Source organism: Hyla sarda, chromosome 4 (assembly GCF_029499605.1).
Source record: "Hyla sarda isolate aHylSar1 chromosome 4, aHylSar1.hap1, whole genome shotgun sequence".
Taxonomy (NCBI): domain Eukaryota; kingdom Metazoa; phylum Chordata; class Amphibia; order Anura; family Hylidae; genus Hyla; species Hyla sarda.
This window is the reverse complement of record NC_079192.1, coordinates 249,727,445-249,747,656: the sequence shown is the minus strand read 5'-3', so window position 1 is coordinate 249,747,656 and position 20,212 is coordinate 249,727,445. Positions and strand designations below refer to the sequence as shown.

The window sequence follows — 20,212 nt, the reverse complement described above, 5'->3', positions numbered from 1 at the left end:
TGCGTTCCTTGAGGGGTTTAGTTTTCAAAATAGATATGTGAATCAATATATATTTTATTTGGAATATTCATTTTCCTTATAAGCAGAGCGCTTCATAGTAAAAAAAAAATGCTAAATTTTCAATTTTTTCTTCAAATTTTGGAATTTTTCACCAAGAAATTATGCAAGTATCAGCAAAAATTTACCACTATCATAAAGTAGAATATGTCACGAAAAAACAATCTCTGAATCAGAATGAAAGGTAAACACATCCCAGAGTTATTAATGTTTAAAGTGACAGTGGTCAGATGTGCAAAAAATGGCCGTGTCCTACAGTGAAAATTGGCTGGGTCCTTAAGGGGTTAAATAAAACTAAAACTAAAAATTTTGACAGCAAAATCCCACCGGGATTCACTGTACTGGGGGCTTCTAGCTAATAGGGGGCATTCTCCACAAATCTAATAAGGACTTTTAGCTAATAGGGGGATTAACTACCTACCAAGGGCAAGCGGTCGGACCCCCCCCCCCCCCCCCCCGCGATCAGAAATGTATCCCCTATCCTAAGTATTCCTTTAAAATAGCAAACATATTGCTTTTATTTAGTACCAATTTTAAGAGCTATAATTCTTATAGAGCATTAAATGGGCAACTGCTGGTACCACACCTGTCAAAAGAATGGAGTGAATTGAGAAAATGCAGCCGACACTCTCTTTATTCTCTATGGCCCACAGAACCTGGAAATGTTCAGAAGTTCCATAGAGAATAAAAGGAGCGCTGGTTGCCATCAAGACACCATAACTGTTACCAAACTACAGTTTGCATCACTTCATTACCAACAACAAAACTGCCTGCAGGGAATAAGTGGTTGTTGTGCCCCGTCTATAATGATTTCAACAAATAAACGAGTTGTTGCAAAATGAGGGAACGTACATTGTACATAAAATCAAGATAATCAAATTGTATTATTTATCACAAATAAACAGTTTGCATGATTTCCATAATTGCATTTCTGCAAGATATTAAATCATTTTCAAAAAATGGAACCTAATTACTAAACAGTCAAGTGACGAAATTAGCAAACAGTAGAACACCATCTATTTTCTCAAAAGCAGTAATGGAAAAATGTAATAAGAAATCTATTATAAAATAAATACACACATGCATTAACCCCTTAAGGACTCAGCCATTTTTCACCTTAAGGACTCAAAACTATTTTAGTCTTTGCACTTTCGTTTTTTTCCTCCTCCCCTACAAAAAATCATAACGCGTTCAATTTTGCACCAACAGACCCATATAAGGGCTTGTTTTTTGCGTTACCAATTGTACTTTGTAATGACATCACTTATTTTATAACATAATCTGCAACGAAACACAAAAAAAATTATTTGCGGGATGAAATAAAAACACAATTTTGCAACTTTTGGGGGCTTCCCTATCTTTATTCTGTAGGTCTATACGGGTATAAGGATACCCAATTCATGTAGGTTTTATTTTATTTAACTACCGTATTTATCGGGGTATACCACGCACCGGCCTATAACACGCACCCTCATTTTACCAAGGATATTTGGGTAAAAAAAAAGTTTTTTACCCAAATATCCTTGGTAAAATGAGGGTGCGTGTGTGTGCATGTGTATACCCCGATACACTGTTTCTGACCCCGCAGAAGCCCCCAGGAAAGGCAGGGAGAGAGAGGCCGTCGCTGCTGGGTTCTCTGCCCCTGCCTTTCCTGGGGTCTAGAGCCCTGCCCCTTCTCTACCCCTGGTTATCAGTAATGAGGCAGCGGTGCCGATAGCCAGGGGGAGAGAGAAGGGGCAGCGGCACCCATTGCCGGCGCTGCTGCCCCGTTGCCTCCCCCATCCCCGGTTGTATAATTACCTGTTGCGGGGTCTGGTCCACGCTGCTTCATGCCTCCAGTGTGCTTCCCCTGCGTCGTTGCTATGCGCTGCACGGTGTGGCGCAATGATGAGCAGCGGCACCGATAGCCAGGGGGAGAGAAGGGGCAGCGGCACCGATAGCCAGGGGGAGAGAAGGGGCAGCGGCGCCGATAGCAGGGGGAGAGAAGCGGCGGCAGCAGGGCTCTAGACCCCAGGACAGGCAGGGGCAGAGAAGCGGGCAGCGACAGCAGGTCTCTGCAAATGCAAAAGCCGCTGCAGTTCATTGATATAAAACGCCCACTTTAAATCATTTAACTGCAGCGGCTTATCGGCGTATAACACGCAGATAGACTTTAGGCTAAAAAATGTGTGTTATACGCCGATAAATACGGTACCAAAATTAGTATGTTTACAATTATCACCTTCTGACCCCTAACATTTTAACATTTTTCTACATACAGGGCTATTTGAGGGCTCATTTTTTGCGTTGTGGTCTGTAGTTTTATTGGTACCATTTTTGTTTTGATGGGACTTTTTGATCGCTTTTTATTAATATCTTTATGGTATATGAAGTGAACAAAAATGCACAATTTTGGTATTTTTTTTTACGTGTACGTTATCTAACCTTATATTTTAATAGTTCAGGCATCTGCATATGCAGCGATACCACATATCATTATTTTTTCAGCACATTTTAGTAAAAAAATAGGAAAAGGGGGGTGATTTAAACTTTTATTAGGAAAGGGGTTAGTTAACTTTTATTAAATTTTTTTTTTAGCCACCATAGGAGGCTACAACATGAAATCTTCTGATTGCATATACTGATCCATGCTATGCCATAGCATAGCATTGATCAGTGTTCTCGGCGCTCTGCTGCTCTAGCCTGCTGAGCAGGCTTGGAGCAGCAGATCGCCGATCGGACGACCAGGAGGCAGGCGAGGACCCTCCTGTCGTCCAGTAAGCTGATCAGGACATCGGAATTATGTCGTGATAGTCCCGATCTGCTCCGTTGAGCTGCCGGAACACTTTTGGTTTCCTTTTAGAAGCCGTCTAGAAGGTGTCTAAAGGGCTAATGCCGGGCATCGGCCCGATCCCCCGTGTCTGGCATTAGCCGTGGGTCCTGGTTGCCCTGAGCAACCAGGACCCACCAGGTTTAACCAGTTCTCTGCTGGTGACAACGGTTTACGTCCTGAGTCCTCAAGGATTTGGGAACAGGGTCGTACGCCCTGGTCGTACACCCCAAGGTGTTTAAGGACTATGGGGGAGATTTTTCAAAACCTGTGCAGAGAAAAAGTGTACTAGTTGCTCATAGCAACCAATCAGATTGCTTCTTTTATTTTATTTTTATTGAAGGAAGCAATCTGATTGGTTGCTATGGGCAATTGGTCAACATTTCCTCTCCAAAGGTTTTGAGAAATCTCCCCTTATATTATGACTTCTAGGAAAGACAGAAATAATGTTATAGAAACATAAAGCAAAGTAATTTTTAATGTGTGTTTGTAATTATTACCGTACATTAGCTCAGGTTATAAACATTAGTAGTAAACTTAAAGACTCATAATGGCCATAATACTAGATAAAAGCGTATTAATAAAAAAATACTCTTCTGTTTTGTATCTACAGAACCTATGAAGGACCATGCATCTTCACGGTTACAAACTAATAAAACTGGGCAACAGTTTGTTAATCGGACTGACATCTAAGCTCTCTTGTTATGCCCATAACAACCAATCACATCTCAGTGTTCATATCTTTACGATCCCTGGTAAAATAAAATCTAAGCTGTGAATGGCTGCTATGGGATAAACAAACTATTTAGGCCAAAAGTTACAGTATGTGGGTATTTTGATCCTGCAGTCATGGAGAAAAACTGTCCCGCAGATTGTGTCTGAAAATTGAATATTTAGTTCATCTCATGGCTAGCTCTATCCCTGCTTCTTCTAATATTTTCCACAGCAATAAATGCCATCCCTATAAATTTAGCATACTTTAAAAATGTTGTTCTGAAATTGGACTATCACAAATGTGAATAACCAAACAATTACAGTAAAAAAATTAAAAAAAAACCTTATCCCCTTGAATATAGGGAAAATTGGTCTCTTTCTTATAAACGTTTGCTGGTCTTTATGTTTTTTTTTAATTTATTTTTTATTCTGCAGGCTAGAAGAGAGGTTGAGAAAAGGGGGAAGAGGTTTTAGAAATTATTTAATGGTTTCCTTTCTTATTTTTATTGTATTCTGTATTTGGAAATAATTCATTACATGTATAAAGAAAATACCTAGACATGTACTGAAATGTCTTTAAGTGTGCTATGGTAAGCAAGCTAAGGAGATTAACCCCTTAAGGATGCAGCCCATTTTCAGCTCTAAGACGCAGCCCTTTTTTGCAATTCTTACCACTGTCACTTTAAACATTAATAACTCTGGAATGCTTTTACTTATCAATCTGATTCCAAGACAGTTTTTTCGTGACATATTCTACTTTAACATAGTGGTAAATTTTTGTGGTAACTTGCATCCTTTCTTCATGAAAAATACCCAAATTTGATGAAAAAATAGAAAATTTTGTATTTTTCTAACTTTGAAGCTGGATAAAAAAAAAATGGATATTCCAAATAATCTTTTTTTTGGATTCACATATACAATATGTCTACTTTATGTTTGCATCATAAAATTGACAAGTTTTTACTTTTGGAAGACATCAGAGGGCTTCAAAGTTCAGCACACAATTTTTCACAAAATCTTCAAACTCGCTATTTTTCATGGACCAGTTCAGGTTTGAAGTGGATTTGAAGAAGCCTTCATATTAGAAATACCCCATAAATGACCCCATTATAAAAACTGCACCCCCAAAGTATTCAAAATGACATTCAGTCATTTCACAGGAAAAGCAGCAAAGTGAAGGAGAAAATTCAAAATCTTCATTTTTTACCCTTGCATGTTCTTGTAGACCCAATTTTTGAATTTTTACAAGGGGTAAAAGGATAAAATTTATACTTGAATGTGTAGCCCAATTTCTCTCGAGTAAGCACATACCTCATATGTCTGTAAATTGTTCGGCGGGCGCAGTAGAGTACGTTTTTCTGAAATGGTTTTTGGGGGGGCATGTTGCATTTAGGAAGCCCCTATGGTGCCAAAACAGCAAAAAAAAAAAACAACACATGGCATACCATTTTGGAAACTAGACCCCTTGAGGAACGTAAAAAGGAATTAAGTGAGCCTTAATACCCCACAGGTGGTTCACGACTTTTGCATATGTAAAAAAAAAAAAAATAATTTTCACTAAAATGTGTGTTTCCCCACAAATTTCACATTTTTGCAAGGGTTAATAGCAGAAAATACCCCCCAAAATGTGTAACCCCATCTCTTCTGAGTATGGAGGTACCCCATAAGTTGACCTGAAGTGCACTACGGGCAAACTACAATGCTCAGAAGAGAAGGAGTCATATTTGGCTTTTTGAGAGCAAATTTTGCTCGGGGGGCATGTCACATTTAGGAAGCCCCTATGGTGCAAGGACAGCAAAAAAAAAAAACACATGGCATACCATTTTGGAAACTAGACCCCTTGGGGAACGTAACAAGGGGTAAAGTGAACCTTAATACCCCACAGGTGTTTCACCACTTTTGCATATGTAAAAAAAAAAAATTTTTTTTTTTTTACCAAAAATGCTTGGTTTAGCAAAAATTTTACATTTTTAAAAGAAGGTAATAGCAAAAAATATCCCCCAAAATTTTAAGTCCAATTTCTCCCGATTCAGAAAACACCCCATATGGGGATGAAAAGTGCTCTGCTGGCGCACTACAGGTCTCAGAAGAGAAGGAATCACATTTGGCTTTTTGGAAGCAAATTTTGCTCTGGGGGCATGCCGCATTTAGAAAGCCCCTATGGTGCCAGGACAGCAAAAAAAAAAAAAAAAAAAAAAACACATGCCATACCATTTTGGAAACTAGACCCCTTGGGGAACGTAACAAGGGGTAAAGTGAACCTTAATACCCTACAGGTGTTTCACGACTTTTGCATATGTAAAAAAAAATATATATTTTTTTTACACTAAAATGCTTGTTTTCCCCCAAATTTTTACAAGGGATAATAGCAGAAAATACCCCCCAAAATGTATAACCCCTGAGTATGGAAATACCCCATAAGTGGACGTGAAGTGCACTGGGGGCGAACTACAATGCTCAGAAGAGAAGGAGCATCATTGAGCTTTTGGAGAGAGAATTTGGCCATGTGCATTTACAAAGCCCCCCGTGGTGCCAGAACAGTGGACCCCCACATGTGACCCCATTTTTAAAACTACACCCCTCACAGAATGTAATAAGGGGTGCATTGAGAATTCACACCCCACTGGCATTTGACGGATCTTTGGAACAGTGGGCTGCGCAAATTAAACATTTTATTTTTCATTTTCACAGACCCCTGTTTCAAAGATCTGTCAGACACCTGTGGGGTGTAAATGCTCACTATACCCCTTGTTACATTCCGTGAGGGGTGTAGTTTCCAAAATGGGGTCACATGTGGGTATTTATTGTTTTGCGCTTATGTCAGAACCGCTGTAAAATCAGCCACCCCTGTGCAAATCACCAATTTAGACCTCAAATGTACATGGTGCACTCTCCCCTCTGAGCCTTGTTGTGCGCCCACATATGGGGTATCTCCGTACTTAGGAGAAATTGCGTTACAACTTTTGGGGGCTTTTTTTCTTTTACCGCTTGTGAAATTTAAAAGTATGGGGCAACACCAGTATGTTCGTGTACAAAAATGTTTTTATTTTTTACACTAACATGCTGGTGTAGACCCCAACTTTACCTTTTCATAAGGGGTAAAGGGAGAAAAAGCCCCCAAAATGTGTTAAGCAATTTCTCCCAAGTACGACGATACCCCATATGTGGCCCTAAACTGTTGCCTTGAAATACGACAGGGCTCCAAAGTGAGAGCGCCATGCGCATTTGAGGCCTAAATTAGGGATTTGCATTGGGGTGGACATAGGGGTATTCTAAGCCAGTGGTTCCCAAACAGGGTGCCTCCAGCTGTTGCAAAACCCCCAGCATGCTTGGACAGTCAATGGCTGTCCGAAAATGCTGGGAGTTTTTGTTTTGCAGCTGGAGGCTCCGTTTTGGAAACACTGCCGTAGGATACGTTTTTCATTTTTATTGGGGGGGAAGGGGGGCAGTGTATGTGTGTATATGTAGTGTTTTACTCTTTATTTTGTGTTCGTGTGGTGTAGTGTTTTTAGGCTACATTCACACTGACGGCGGATTACACTGAGTCTCCCGCTAGGAGTTTGAGCTGCGGCGGAAAATTTGCCGCAGCTCAAACTTGAAGCTGGGAGCTCACTGTAATCCGCCGCTAGTGTGAATGTAACCTGTACATTCACATGGGGGGGGGGGGGGGGGGGGGCAAAACTACAACTCCCAGCATGCACTGACAGAACGTGCATGCTGGGAGTTGTAGTTTTGCAACAGCTGGAGGCATACTGGTTGGTAAATACTGAGTTAGGTAATAGAACCTATTACCTAACTCGGTATTTCCCAACCAGTGTGCCTCCAGCTGTTGCAGAACTACAACTCTCAGCATGTACTGATTACCAAAGGGAATGCTGGGAGATGTAGTTATGCAACAGCTGGAGGCACGCAAGTACAACACCCAGCATGCCGAGACAGCCTTTTGCTGTTCCTGAATGCTGGGAGTTGTAGTTTTGCAAGATTTAGAGGGGTTCAGGCTGGAGATCACTGACAGTGGTTTCTGAACTGTGGCCCTCCAGATGTTGCAAAACTACAAATCTCAGCATGCTAAGACAGCAAAATGCTGTCTGGACATGCTGGGAGTTGTAGTTTTGTAACATCTGGAGGGCTACAGTTTAGAGACCACTGTCAGTGATCTCTAGCCTGAACCCCATCTTGCAAAACTACAAATCCCAGCATGCCAACACAGCAAAAAGCTGTCAAGGCATGGTGGGAGTTGTAGTTTAGAGACCACTCTCCAAACTTCTTTACCGTGAGGACTGTGAATTTATGGAACGGTCTACCTCAGGAACTGGTCACAGCAGGAACAATTAACAGCTTTAAAGCAGGGTTAGATACATTCCTGGAACAAAATAACATTAATGCTTATGCAGAATTATAAAACTACATCCCTTTCCCTTATCCCCTTACATCCTTCCCTTCAATCCCCTGGTTGGACTTGATGGACGTATGTCTTTTTTCAACCATACTAACTATGTAACTATGTAACTGTCGCCCTGCAGATGTTGCTAGGCAACAGACTCCCGGACACGCCGCCGCCATACTCACCTCCACCGCCGCCATGGTCACAGCCGCCGCTGTCATCTGGAGCTCCGCCGCCGGGTAAGTGACCGCTGCCGCCGCTACTACATGGTTCCCCCCGCTGTGCCCGGACACCGGTGGGTGGGCATAGCGGGGGGAACTGAACTTTAACCCCCCTGCCCCCAGTCTGCTATTGGTCGGTCGCTTCGCCGATCAATAGCAGGGATAGGAGGGGGTGGCACCCCTGCCACCTCACTCCTATCTCTTCAGGGGGATCAAGGGTGTCTTGGACCCCCCCCGATCCCCCTTATTTTATCGCGGCGCCGGTGGGCAGGGGGAGAGCGCTCCCCCTGCAAACACCATAGATGCCATGATCAGAACTGATCACGGCATCTATGGGGTTAATGCTGCCGGGACCGGCGCGATCGCGGCCCCCGGCAGCTGCAGTGGGACTTCCGCTGTGATTGACAGCTGAGTCCCGCCGGCGATCTCCTGCGCTGCCCGTGGCAGAGCAGGAGATCGCTTGGACGTATGCATACGTCCATTTGCACGGACGTGTAGTTCACCTGGACGTATGCATACGTCCAATAGCGGGAAGGGGTTAAGTGAACTAAGGTAAAATGTCCTAAAACTTTGGTAAAGGAGGTCAGAATCTAGGTGGATAAAGTGCTAACTTTTTTGATTCAGTACAGCCTCACGGGACCTTTGCTTGACATGCAGTGACTGGGACATGCTTGCCCACTGTAAACCTTGCATAGCTATGTCTAGCCTATTATTCTAGAATTGTAGTTTAGAGATATAAAGACACAAACTAATTTATCAATCAGGTAACTCGCCCAGAACTTATTAGAATAGACACAATAGAGATTTACAACACCCATACTAAAATGGTTATTGTAGGTCTTGTCATCTTCAACTAAGATATCTTACCGAACTCAAGACCTGTCACAATTAGTAATGAGACATATTCTAAGTCAGTGTATACATTATTACAGTATATGCACAAAATCTCACAATTAGAGGGAAATCTATCAAAAGAGGTCACAATTGTACTGCTAATGGGAATGATTTTCCCACAAGATATAAAGCAATAATGAGGCATGTAGTTACCATGTAGTTAGTATCTAACTATCCTGCAATTTAATGCCAATGATAACACACAAAAGAAAAAAGAATGCTTAAAAAAGTATCCCGGTGGAAAACTATGTTTTTAAATCAATTGGTGCCAGAAAGTTAAACAGATTTGTAAATTACTTCTATTAAAAAAATCTTAATCCTTCCCGTAGTTATCAGCTGCTGTATGCTCCAGAGGAAGTTCTTTTCATTTTGAATTTCTTTTCTGTCTGAACACAGTCCTCTCTGCTGACACCTCTGTTCATGTCAGGAACTGTCCAGAGCAGGATAGGTTTGCTATGGGGATTTGCTTCTTTTCAATTCAATTTTATTGAAAGTTCAACAGATATCCTTAACACAAACATTTTCAAAAGAAATTTTTAAGGAAAAGCAAAGGCTATGCATAAGTATATACTATCAAGAAAGATAAGATCGACACTTTAGTACGTGAGAAGATGAAAAAGGAGTCATGGTACTCTTAATTCCGTAGTAGGAGGATTATATAAACATCTTTCTCAGTAGGTTCTAGAAGGTTTCTCAGAGCAGGTATAGTTGGGGATTTGCTTCTACTCTGGGCAGTTCCTGACATGGACAGAGGTGTCAGCAGAGAGCACTGTGGTCAGACAGAAAAGAAATTCAATAAGAAAAGAACTTCCTCTGTAATAGGTAAATCAGTTCATCAGCCTACATGACCAGCAGCTGACTAGAGTGCACAGTGACTATGCCTGGATATTTGGCATTTACAAAAACTTTATTCCTCGTGAATTTTGTAAGTTTAATGTTTCTTGCAGGGTTACACAACTCCAAAACTATAAAAATAAGAAGGTCCCGACAAAAAGAATGAAGAGCAAGGACAAAAACAGAACCAAAAACATAAATGCAATTCATTAAACCATAAATTCAAAACTATATGCTACTGCAGCCTTTACTACAGTGATAAAATAGACATTATATACATGGTACAGTGGGCAGCCAAACACACACAGATTAAAAGACATAGCTAGATATCAAGACAACATATAAATACAGACAGGTTCTAAACATTTCCAAACTCTCAGTCATGTAAGTGTTTATTTCTGTTGAGAACCTTCTTAGCCTGACAATAAAACAAGTATATTATAACATAAATGCCGAATACATAGTCTATGTGAAGAGAGAAGAATACCAGTGAGCGTACTTTGTTGTACCAGGTCACTTTATATATACAAATAGCACAAAGGACAGGTATTAGGCTAATAGTATAATTGCTGTTTATCGGTTTGGTGGCAGAACTAGGTCACTAGTGAATAGAAAAGTAAGCTGAATCTTTATGTTCAGAATATCAGTGTGTGTCTGGATCTGACATAATGATATAGCTGTGGTGGCTCCCTGTAATTTGTAGAAATAAAAAGAAACAAATAAAAAATTACATTTAGAAAGCCACACCTTCAACTAAATCAGTAACATTATATATGAGAATAGAAGGTTTTACTTATTTGAGAAACACATTATGTTATAAATATATGAGAACTAAACTTTTTACTAATAAAATACATAGAAATTTAACAGCTTGAAATAAGTTTTGACTTTGAAATTTAAAATAAGTTTTGATCGGTCAGGGTCTTTGTGCTGAGACCCCCATCGATCGCTTCATTTCTGTTCACTGCAATCTCTGTCCAGTTTCTAGAGATGAGCTCCATAGATTTATAATGGAGCTCATCTAGAGATTGTGGTAAATGGAGGAGTGAAGTACCCAGCCCGCTGCTTCTTATGGTTTGCTGTAATGATGGTGGGGACGTCAGCAATGCCACTGTCAAGCTGGGTTTTATGCCTTGGGAGCAATGATGTAACGTCGTACTGTGAAAACTAAAATCACATCAGCAATGATGCCAATAAATAGGGCATGTGACCATAGAGGCCAATAATTGGCTACAGCATATGCCCATACAGCACATCATCACTTTTAGAACAGAAACAAAGACCAGAAAGGGTTCAAAAGGCATTCTTACTAGAATTATGTGAAATCTAAGCGGCGAGTACTGCATTTTTTTTTTCTTATAAACAAGCCCTTCGATTGTTAAGGAAAAAGTCCCTTATATCCCACAGTTATAGTATGTTCATTTGCCCAAAGCAATCATATATCGTTAACATTTGTCTGTTACTGGCAAGTTATCACACAAAAAATAAAAAAAATAAAAATGGAAAAAAATAAAAAGATAATAAATATAAATAAAAACAAATAAAAAATTAAAACACACACCTGAAGTCTCCCATCTCCAAGTGACAATAGCCTGCAGTGCCAGGATGCACTCAGTGTGAACTGAAATCTCTAGTGATATGAAGTGAACACTTGTCCATTCAACTAGCAGAATCCTGTGCTTATTTAGGACATGTGCTTTTCCCCAAAATAATCTACTAAGTAGCTGTTGAAGAGCATAAAGCAGAGTTTATATTTAAAAAGGACCGGTGGCCCCTCCTGACCTGTCTGTATCAATAATTCACAATAATTCTGGAGCATATTTTCTTACAGCTCTGTGTTGTGTGGTTCCTCAATTATTAGCCTTTTCTGACTTGTCTCCTATTTAGTATATGTATTTCCAGGAAATAATGCTTATAGCTTTAGGTTGTGCCATTCTTCTAGTTTCTTCCCAAGAAATGTCTAGCTTAACAGCAAACTGGGTACAACCTGTTAGTAGTTTGTGTCAACAAAGTCTGAGACCATCCAATCAAAGCTGACAGTGCCGGCCAATGTAGGGACACACCCCCTTCGGGTAACACCTATTTGGCTATTTAGCCAGATATTTCTAGTAGAAATTACAGAGGAACACAACAACAGAGAGTTCTAAGAAAAGATATTTCAGAATTGTTATTTAATTGGAAATTCAAGTATTTACTATAACAGGAGGATCAGGAGAGACCACAAGTTATCTTTAAATATCATTTTCATAACATAAAACAGTTAATATAAGTTGCTGAGTTGTCAGGTTTTTTTTTTTTAAATGAAATACTCTATTAAACTTTTCAATTCTATCCATTCCTTTTGATACTTGTGACTATCCATATGGCTGCTATTAAAGCCTGTCATCAATCTGCCTGGTTAGAAAAAAAAAAAAGTATGCACCACTCAACCCCGCCACAGTCATGAATTCAGCTCTCTTTAACCATCTCTAGACTGGTTCCACAAAGAAGGTCACAGCACTGGCAGTTAAAATGCCCACTTCATTCCTTCAACTTTATGACTAAGGCCCAGCTGGGCGGAAACGCGTCAGAGTTGGAGGAATCACCATTGTTTTACCTGTTTGCCCTGCACTTTGTGGATCAAATCTGCCTGGTTGCCTACATCAGAAAATATCCAGGTAGATTTATCATTGCATCCTTTTACATTTATATTATGGAGGATAAATGAGAGCAGTTACATTTGGTTTATCAGTTGTTGTATTCACAACAACTAAAAATACATGGATTATTACAAACCTGTATTTGAGCCTGTGAGGTTGTATCGAGCATTCATTTTCTTGATAATATTTTCATGGATTTGATACCAATCACTTTCCGTGTTGCACCTAGAAAAGTTATACATTCATAAAAGTTGCAGCATCAGACCAAATTCTGAATGAGAACAAACCTAATATTTTAGAATAATACACTCAAAGACAGAGACTGCTACATAGAAAGCTTTAGTGCTTACAGACAAATCGTCTACACATAAATCAATGCACAAAAGAAAGGGTAGGACAGAGAACTTACATATAAACTTTTAAAATGAGGTCATCTTTTGACTCTCCTGTTAAGAGGTCAGCAATGCTAAGAGCGGCACAACCAAAAGGTCGACGATATTGCACATTAGAGGAGTTCTTCTTTTCACCGGCACCCATACGACCTTACAGACAAATTGAATGTGTAAGTTGTTTGGAAGAATAAAGTGCATCGGGTCATATAAAGCCCAAGAATTCATTATAAGAACAAATAAAATCAGTGATTTCTCTTACGCACTAGAGTCATTGAAGGACAACTCCTTCAAATAAAAGTCACAAATTAGATACACATTAACTAGAACTTTGCAGTGTTAGACTATAATGCCACCCCTAACTCATGATCAGTATTATTAAGTAATTCAATTTATATGACAGATTTACTCAACATATTGGCCCTCATTTACTTAGAAAATCGGGTTGTAAGTCTATCTTGCTTTCTTACCCGACTGCTTTTTTCCCCTGGTATTTATTATTATGTCGCATCCTGTTTGTCGCACGTGGGTTTTGTTGGTTTTGGTTTCCAACTCCTCTGAGCTGTCGGGAAAAAATCCACAACAATTCAACAAATTCGGGTTGGAAACCTTTATAAATACGTGGGAAAGCTCAGAAATGTCGGGTTACGCCCCTTTTTCGGGTTTGGGAGAATCCACATCGGGTCCGTCGGGAAAAAATGTTGCATCGTGTCGCAGACTGGCGCACGATGTCTGCGACATGTCGCAGACAAAGATGCCCAAAAAAAACCCGACAAAAGAGGTCGGGTTTAGAATAGTAAATGAGGGCCATTATGTGGATTAGCTCCATGTGTAAACTGTTAAATCTAAATGTCCAGTCAAAGTTCATAGCACATGTCATGCTATGTGCACTATTTAAATCATAAGTATATGATACAAAAAAAAATTGAACTTCAATGAAAAAAAAAAAAAAAAGGTATTTAATATTCTAGCTGGCTAAATACACAAAATTATAAATTCATAACATTACATACACTTCTATGATTTTAAAGGGGTTGTCCAGCAATTAAAATACATAAAGGATTGGAACAATCTATTTCTGAATTTCTGAATCATTTAAGCAGTGATTTCCAATCCAGAGCCTCATGTGGCTCTTCGACCCCCTGCCATTGGCTCCTTACAGGCACCTGATGGTTAGAACATTACTAGACTTTAATTTCAACTATATTATTGGTATCCACAAATAAAACAATGGGGGAGATTTATCAAACTGTGTGAGAGAAAAAGTAGAGTGATTTATCCACAACAACCAATCACAGCTCAGCTAACGAGTTCTGGTAAAGTGAAAGTTGAGCAGTGATTGGTTGCGGTGAGAAAATCACTCTATTTTTTCTCTCAAACAGTTTGATCATTCTGGGCCAATACATAGGTTCTGGAAAACAGAAGGATAATCGATCAACCATTGTATAAAATTTTGTACAAGCGCTTACAACTGCAAATCGAAAAGACTTAATTTCTTACCAATTCTGATTATGTGTACAGTGATGAAAATGTCTTTCCGAAGGTCACTTGAGCTTAGGTCCTAGAATATATAGAGATTTTTAATTATGCATGCACATTTTATTCTCAAATAAATGCCACAATCCCAAATAATTTATTAATATAGCTAATAATGAATACATAAACATATCTCTTCAGCTGGGTCAAATGATTGGTGCTTAAAATATTTATAGCTTTTTCGCCTGTACAATACAAATTTTTGCCAGTACCTCCAGGCCTTTTCTGAACTGGCAAATTATATGTAACCTCCATCCCTTACCTTAGCATCAGAACTGCAGTTGGAATCTATGCATGCTGGTTTGCGGTACTTTTCTCTGTCATGCATCTGCTTCTGTCTCATAGGATTTATGTGTGATCACTTTTCGATTCTTAAAGCGTAACTGTGATGATTTTTGGGCCATGTAACCTAATCACAGGCAGTGAAATGAGTTTATAAAATGTATTCAACATTATTTTTGCCTTTTTATTGCAGGAATAATCCCAAAAGACGCTTCTGTTTGCAGCCGCCAACAGTCAGAGGGGTTTGTTATGCCCCGTAGCCGCCACGCCTACCTCCTCTTCCTCAGAGCTGGGATCACTGTGTGATTGACATGCGCATACACCTTGCATCGCAACCACATCCCAGCAGCGACTTCACTCTGCTCTGCCTTCCATGCCCAAAGCACCTGCACAATGCTAGAGGCAGAGAGTGCGGGAAGGCATCGGGAGCGAGTGCGGGAAGGTAGTGGCGATGGAGGGTACATGTGCTAAGGACCTGTGTGTCAATCATACAGTGATCCCAGTGCTGAGGGAAAGGAGATAGGAGTGGCGGCCCCAGGGCACAGCATACCCCTGGCTACACCAAATCAAACTGTTGGTGGCTGCAAACAAAAGCATCTTTTGGGATGATAAAACCTGCAGTAAGAAAGGTAAAAGTAATGCTGGATAAATATTCTAAACATATTTCACAGACTGTAGGTAGGTTATGTGGCCCAAACATCATGACAGTTGCACTTTTAAGGGCTAGTGCATAAACTCTCTCTCTCTTCCAATCACTTGGCATATCAAGCAGTCACACTGCTTCACCTTGCCTGAGCAAAGGTTCCATAGTGTTCCAGTGAAGGTTTATCTCTAGCCTGTTTCCTGAATACCTTCCTGCTTGATTTCTGAACTGAATCCTGACTTGTCTTTGCCCTACCTATTGGTGATTCACACCAATGTGCCTTAGTTTGCAGGGCAAGCTGCCACCCACACTGAGACCACTCTCTGGTAGCCACGTACAGTAAAGCCCAGATCAGTATGGGAGTTTAAGGGTAAAAGCCAAGTGGGCTACTTAGACAACAACCTCATGAGTGGTCTAAAGGCAAATGGGTTGGGACTCCCAGGGGTCTCAAAGGTAAACCCCCATCAGTCATTAAAGGGGTTATCCAGGAAAAAAAATGTTTTTATATATCAACTGGCTCCAGAAAGTTAAACAGATTTGTAAATTACTTCTTTTAAAAAATCGTAATCCTTTCAGCACTTATGAGCTTCTTAAGTTAAGGTTGTTCTTTTCTGTCTAAGCGCTCTCTGATGACATGCGTCTCGGGAACCGCCCAGTTTGGAAGAAGTTTACTATGGGGATTTGCTTCTAAACTGGGCGGTTCCCGAGACACGTGTCATCAGAGAGCACTTAGACAGAAAAGAACAACCTTAACTTCAGAAGCTCATAAGTACTGAAAGGATTCATATTTTTTAATAGAAGCAAGTTGATATATAAAAAAAAGTTTATTCCTTGAATACCCCTTTAAGTGATGAGATACGCTAGATCATTACAATAAAGAAATGTGTTGTTTCTGGCACCAACCTCTCAATACATATTCTGGTATAATATAATATATCTGCAATTACCATTTAAGCACATGGTTAAAATCAATATTACAGATGGCAGATACTTACAACAAAAACAGAACTATATCTTTCAGTCTTTTCCGGAGATTTTGGCAGCCCATTTCTGTTCAATCTTACGAAGAAACGTTCACTGAAATATGAAGAAAAGTAATGAACAGTGAACAGTTCTTTTTTTAAACTCACAATCTTAATTTTCTCCCCCCTCAGTTTAAAAAAAAAAAAAAAAAAAAGGAGTCTGTCAAGATTTAACCATTATTAAATATTCAACATGTGTTACAAACCTGACAAAACCTCAGCTTTGCAATGGTAATTGCTGATACTGTCAGTCTGGATCATTCTTACAGCTTGGAAGATCATATGAGGTAAATAGACCAAAAGCAACTGAATAAGATACAGTAACTTTATTTATTTAGTCATGTATTAGGCAAAGTTTCAGCAAAGTAAAAGCACTGGCTTTCTGTGTGAACTATGGCAAAAGTGGGCAAAATGTTTAATTTACTAAAGGGAATCGGTCATCGGTGTCACCCGCTCTAGCCTGTTGGCAAAGGCTCGTAGTACAGGTGACACTGATAAAAATTATACTTACCTCAGGCTGATTTGTGGCTTCGTTCGGCTGTTGTCCTCCTTCGGTTAAAGCAAATCAGCAGGCATAGTGCATAGGCAGCATTCACAAGCCTTTTTTTCCCCTCCCCCTGGCTAATAATGTGCATGCACCACTTTCTGGGTACAACCAGACCATTCTAAGTGTGTTCCATAACATGAAGGCAGAAGGAGGCAAAACATACAAAACATTTTCTGTAAGATGGAGGCAGAATGTACAGAATACTTAGGATGCTGCACACACAGTCTCTCAGATGGCCACGGCTGTGAAGCAGTGCATGCGCAGAACTCGCGGAGAGAGCAGACTGACATCGGTAAACCAATACTTATAAGCCGGGTGGAGTGAGAAAGAAACAGCCATAATGTTAGCGTACTCTTGGGGGCTTGTGAACACTGCCCATGTACCAAGCCTGGTGAATTGAATAAGCCAAATAAGAAGGACAATGGGGGAATGGAGCCACAGATTAACCGTACCAACAGGTTAGTGCGAGTGACACCGATAAAAGATCCCCTTTAAGGATAAACTGTGGACATCTAGAGTATAACACATCTGTCTTTGACAGATCCCTTATAATAGGAAAAAAAGCTTATTTATTGCTATAGTAGAATGTAATGTATAGGGACACTGAGAACACATAGCATTATGTGTGTACTACTGATTCTGTGTTACAGTCACAATTATAGGTAGGAGGTAGGACCCAAATCTATCTTAAGAACGAGGTCCCCTGTAACATAAGTGCAGGTTCCAGAGGTGGGACACAAATCTATCGCACAATTATGGCATATCTTGTGGCTATACTATAAATGTCCCAGATGGGATTCATAAATAGTATTTTTACTTTTACATTGTTACATATGTAAATGCTGTTAAAATAAAATAAAAAAAATAATTAAGTAAACCATCCTCAACATAATACTAATTAAACCCTGTTTAAAGATGTATCATGTATAAGTAACGTAAGGCTCTGGTTCATGGACTGAGGCATGGACTACTGCATGCTTTCTATGAAGACATACCAATACGTGTAATGCAGCACTCCCTACAATGTTATGTACTGTACAGGCTATGCTTGGGGAACCTGCAGAGAGCAAATATCTCAATAACATGCCTCACAATTTTAGCTGCCTTGAGAAGGGATTGAAAAAATAACTAACACTGAAGCGATTTATCTAAGCAGGTCAACAGGGGATTTTAGCACTAAAGATTCTCCTATAGTAACAAATGGAGTCTCTGCTCTGGGCTGTGGTTAATCATTTTGTTTCCTTTCAAAAGACATTTAGGGTTTATTGGTTTAAAAAAGCTTTTTTTTCACACTGTGTAATAGGAGTATGTTTAAAAAGGAGGGACATCGAGACCACTGCTATGTGGATGTGCTGTGCACTTTTATACATGTTTTTTTTATGGGGGAACATTCAACAAAACAAATGTAGTTTACCACCAATCGTGTTATTGCCTTCCTTAAAAGAGAATTTAAATTTAATTTATTGACTAAATAAATAATAATGGCATACTGAATTGAAGGTGTGTTCCAGTGTCTTGCATAACCTGCAGGCATTTTGTCAAGAGATATATTGGCAGCTTTAAAACCTTCAAGAATACAGGGCCTCGGGCAACAATTACAAAAGGTTACATACTGTCATTGATGCTAAGGGGGCAATACACCGTATTAAGATCCAAGGGTGTGTAGACTTTTAAACAGGAGATATTTAACTTTTTCATTTCTTGCTATGTTTTGTTTTATGATTGTGTCATTCTGTTATAACCTGCAGTTGAATATGGTGCATGTATTACCAATTTCCCAAGGGTATGCAAACTTTTGAGTATCCAGTGACCCTAGGTGATCCAATATCTTAACTCCTTGGGGTCGGAGCCCAGTATGACCCTAAGGGCATGTTCACACTGTGGAATTGGGGCGGAAATCAAGCAGAAATTTTCTGCCTCAACATATTGTTACTTTTTCACAAGAACTCAGAGATTTCGCGCGGAATTCCACACGCGGAAATGAAAATTTCAAGCGAAGGAGGAGAATAGTATAATATATATATTATCCTTTTTTTTTTTTCATGCGGAAATTCAGCGCGAATTCCGCGCCAATTTCGCGTGGAAATAATACTGACTGAAAAAAAAAATTAACATTGATCTCTATGGGAGTAAGACGCTGATTCCGCCTGAAAGAAAGAACATATTCTTTCTTCAAGCGGAACAGACTTCCTCGTCAGAATTCTGCTTGAGGAAATTCCTCAGTGTGCACTGAGGGGCAGAAATTCTGCACAGCTCTATGGGGATTTTCACTGCTGAATGATTTGGAGAGGAAAAATCGAGCAGATTACTCGTGGAAATTCCTCTCCAATTCCTCAGTGTGAACATACCCTAAGGACGGGAGGATTTTTTTTCCGAGTCTGACCTCTATCACTATGTGCATTAATAACTCTGGGAAGCTTTTACTTGTAAATTTGATCCCGATAATGTTTTTTCGTGACATATTCTAATATTCTACTTTATGTTAGTGGTAAATTTTCGTTGATACTTGCATCATTTCTTGCATTTTCTTGCATCAAAATTCAAAAATGTCTGGAAAAATTTGAAAATGTTGATTTTTCTAACTTTGAAGCTCTCTGCTTGTAAGGAAAAGGGACATTCCAAATAAAATTACATATTGATTCACATATACAATATGTCGACATTATGTTTGCATCATAAAGTGTTTTTACTTTTTGAAGACATCAGAGGGCTTCAAAGTATAGCAGCAATTTTCCAATTTTTCAGTTAAGTCCAGTTACGTTTAGAAGTGAATATGAGGGTCTTTATGTTTGGCAATCCCCTATAATGGACCCCATTATGAAAACTGCACCCCTCAAAGTATCCAAAATGACATTCAAAAGGTTTGTTAACCCTTTATGCGTTTCATGGGAATAGCAGCAAATGGAGGAGAAAAAACAAAATCTAAATTTTTTATGTTATGTTATTGTAGCCTTGCATGGGGTAAAAGGTAAAAAAGGCCCCCCCAAAACTTGTAATTCCTTTTCTCTCGAGTAAGGAAATACTTCATATGTGGATGTAAAGTGCTCTGTGGGTGCACTAGAGGGCTCAGAAGAGAAGGAGCGTCAATGGCATTTTGGAGAGCGAGATTGGCGGAAATGGTTTTTGGGGGGCTTGTCGCATTTAAGAAGCCCCCATGATGCCAGAACAGAAAAAAAAAAACAACACATGGCATACTATTTTGGAAACTACACCCCTCAAGGAACATAACAAGGGGTAAAGT

General features: G+C 39.7%; 1 protein-coding gene across 4 annotated transcripts in view; it reads right to left on the bottom strand.

Annotated features, from left to right (window-relative positions):
• Positions 1-20,212, bottom strand: part of DOCK4 (dedicator of cytokinesis 4) — a 351,745-nt gene that overhangs the window by 184,356 nt on the left and 147,177 nt on the right. For all 4 annotated transcript variants that reach the window (XM_056573904.1, XM_056573906.1, XM_056573905.1 and 1 more), the window contains exons 9-12: positions 16,398-16,479; positions 14,442-14,502; positions 12,962-13,094; positions 12,689-12,777 (exon numbers count right to left, since the gene is read on the bottom strand). In XM_056573904.1, coding sequence (XP_056429879.1) covers positions 12,689-12,777; positions 12,962-13,094; positions 14,442-14,502; positions 16,398-16,479 — 365 coding nt within the window. The remainder of the gene's footprint in view (positions 1-12,688; positions 12,778-12,961; positions 13,095-14,441; positions 14,503-16,397; positions 16,480-20,212) is intronic.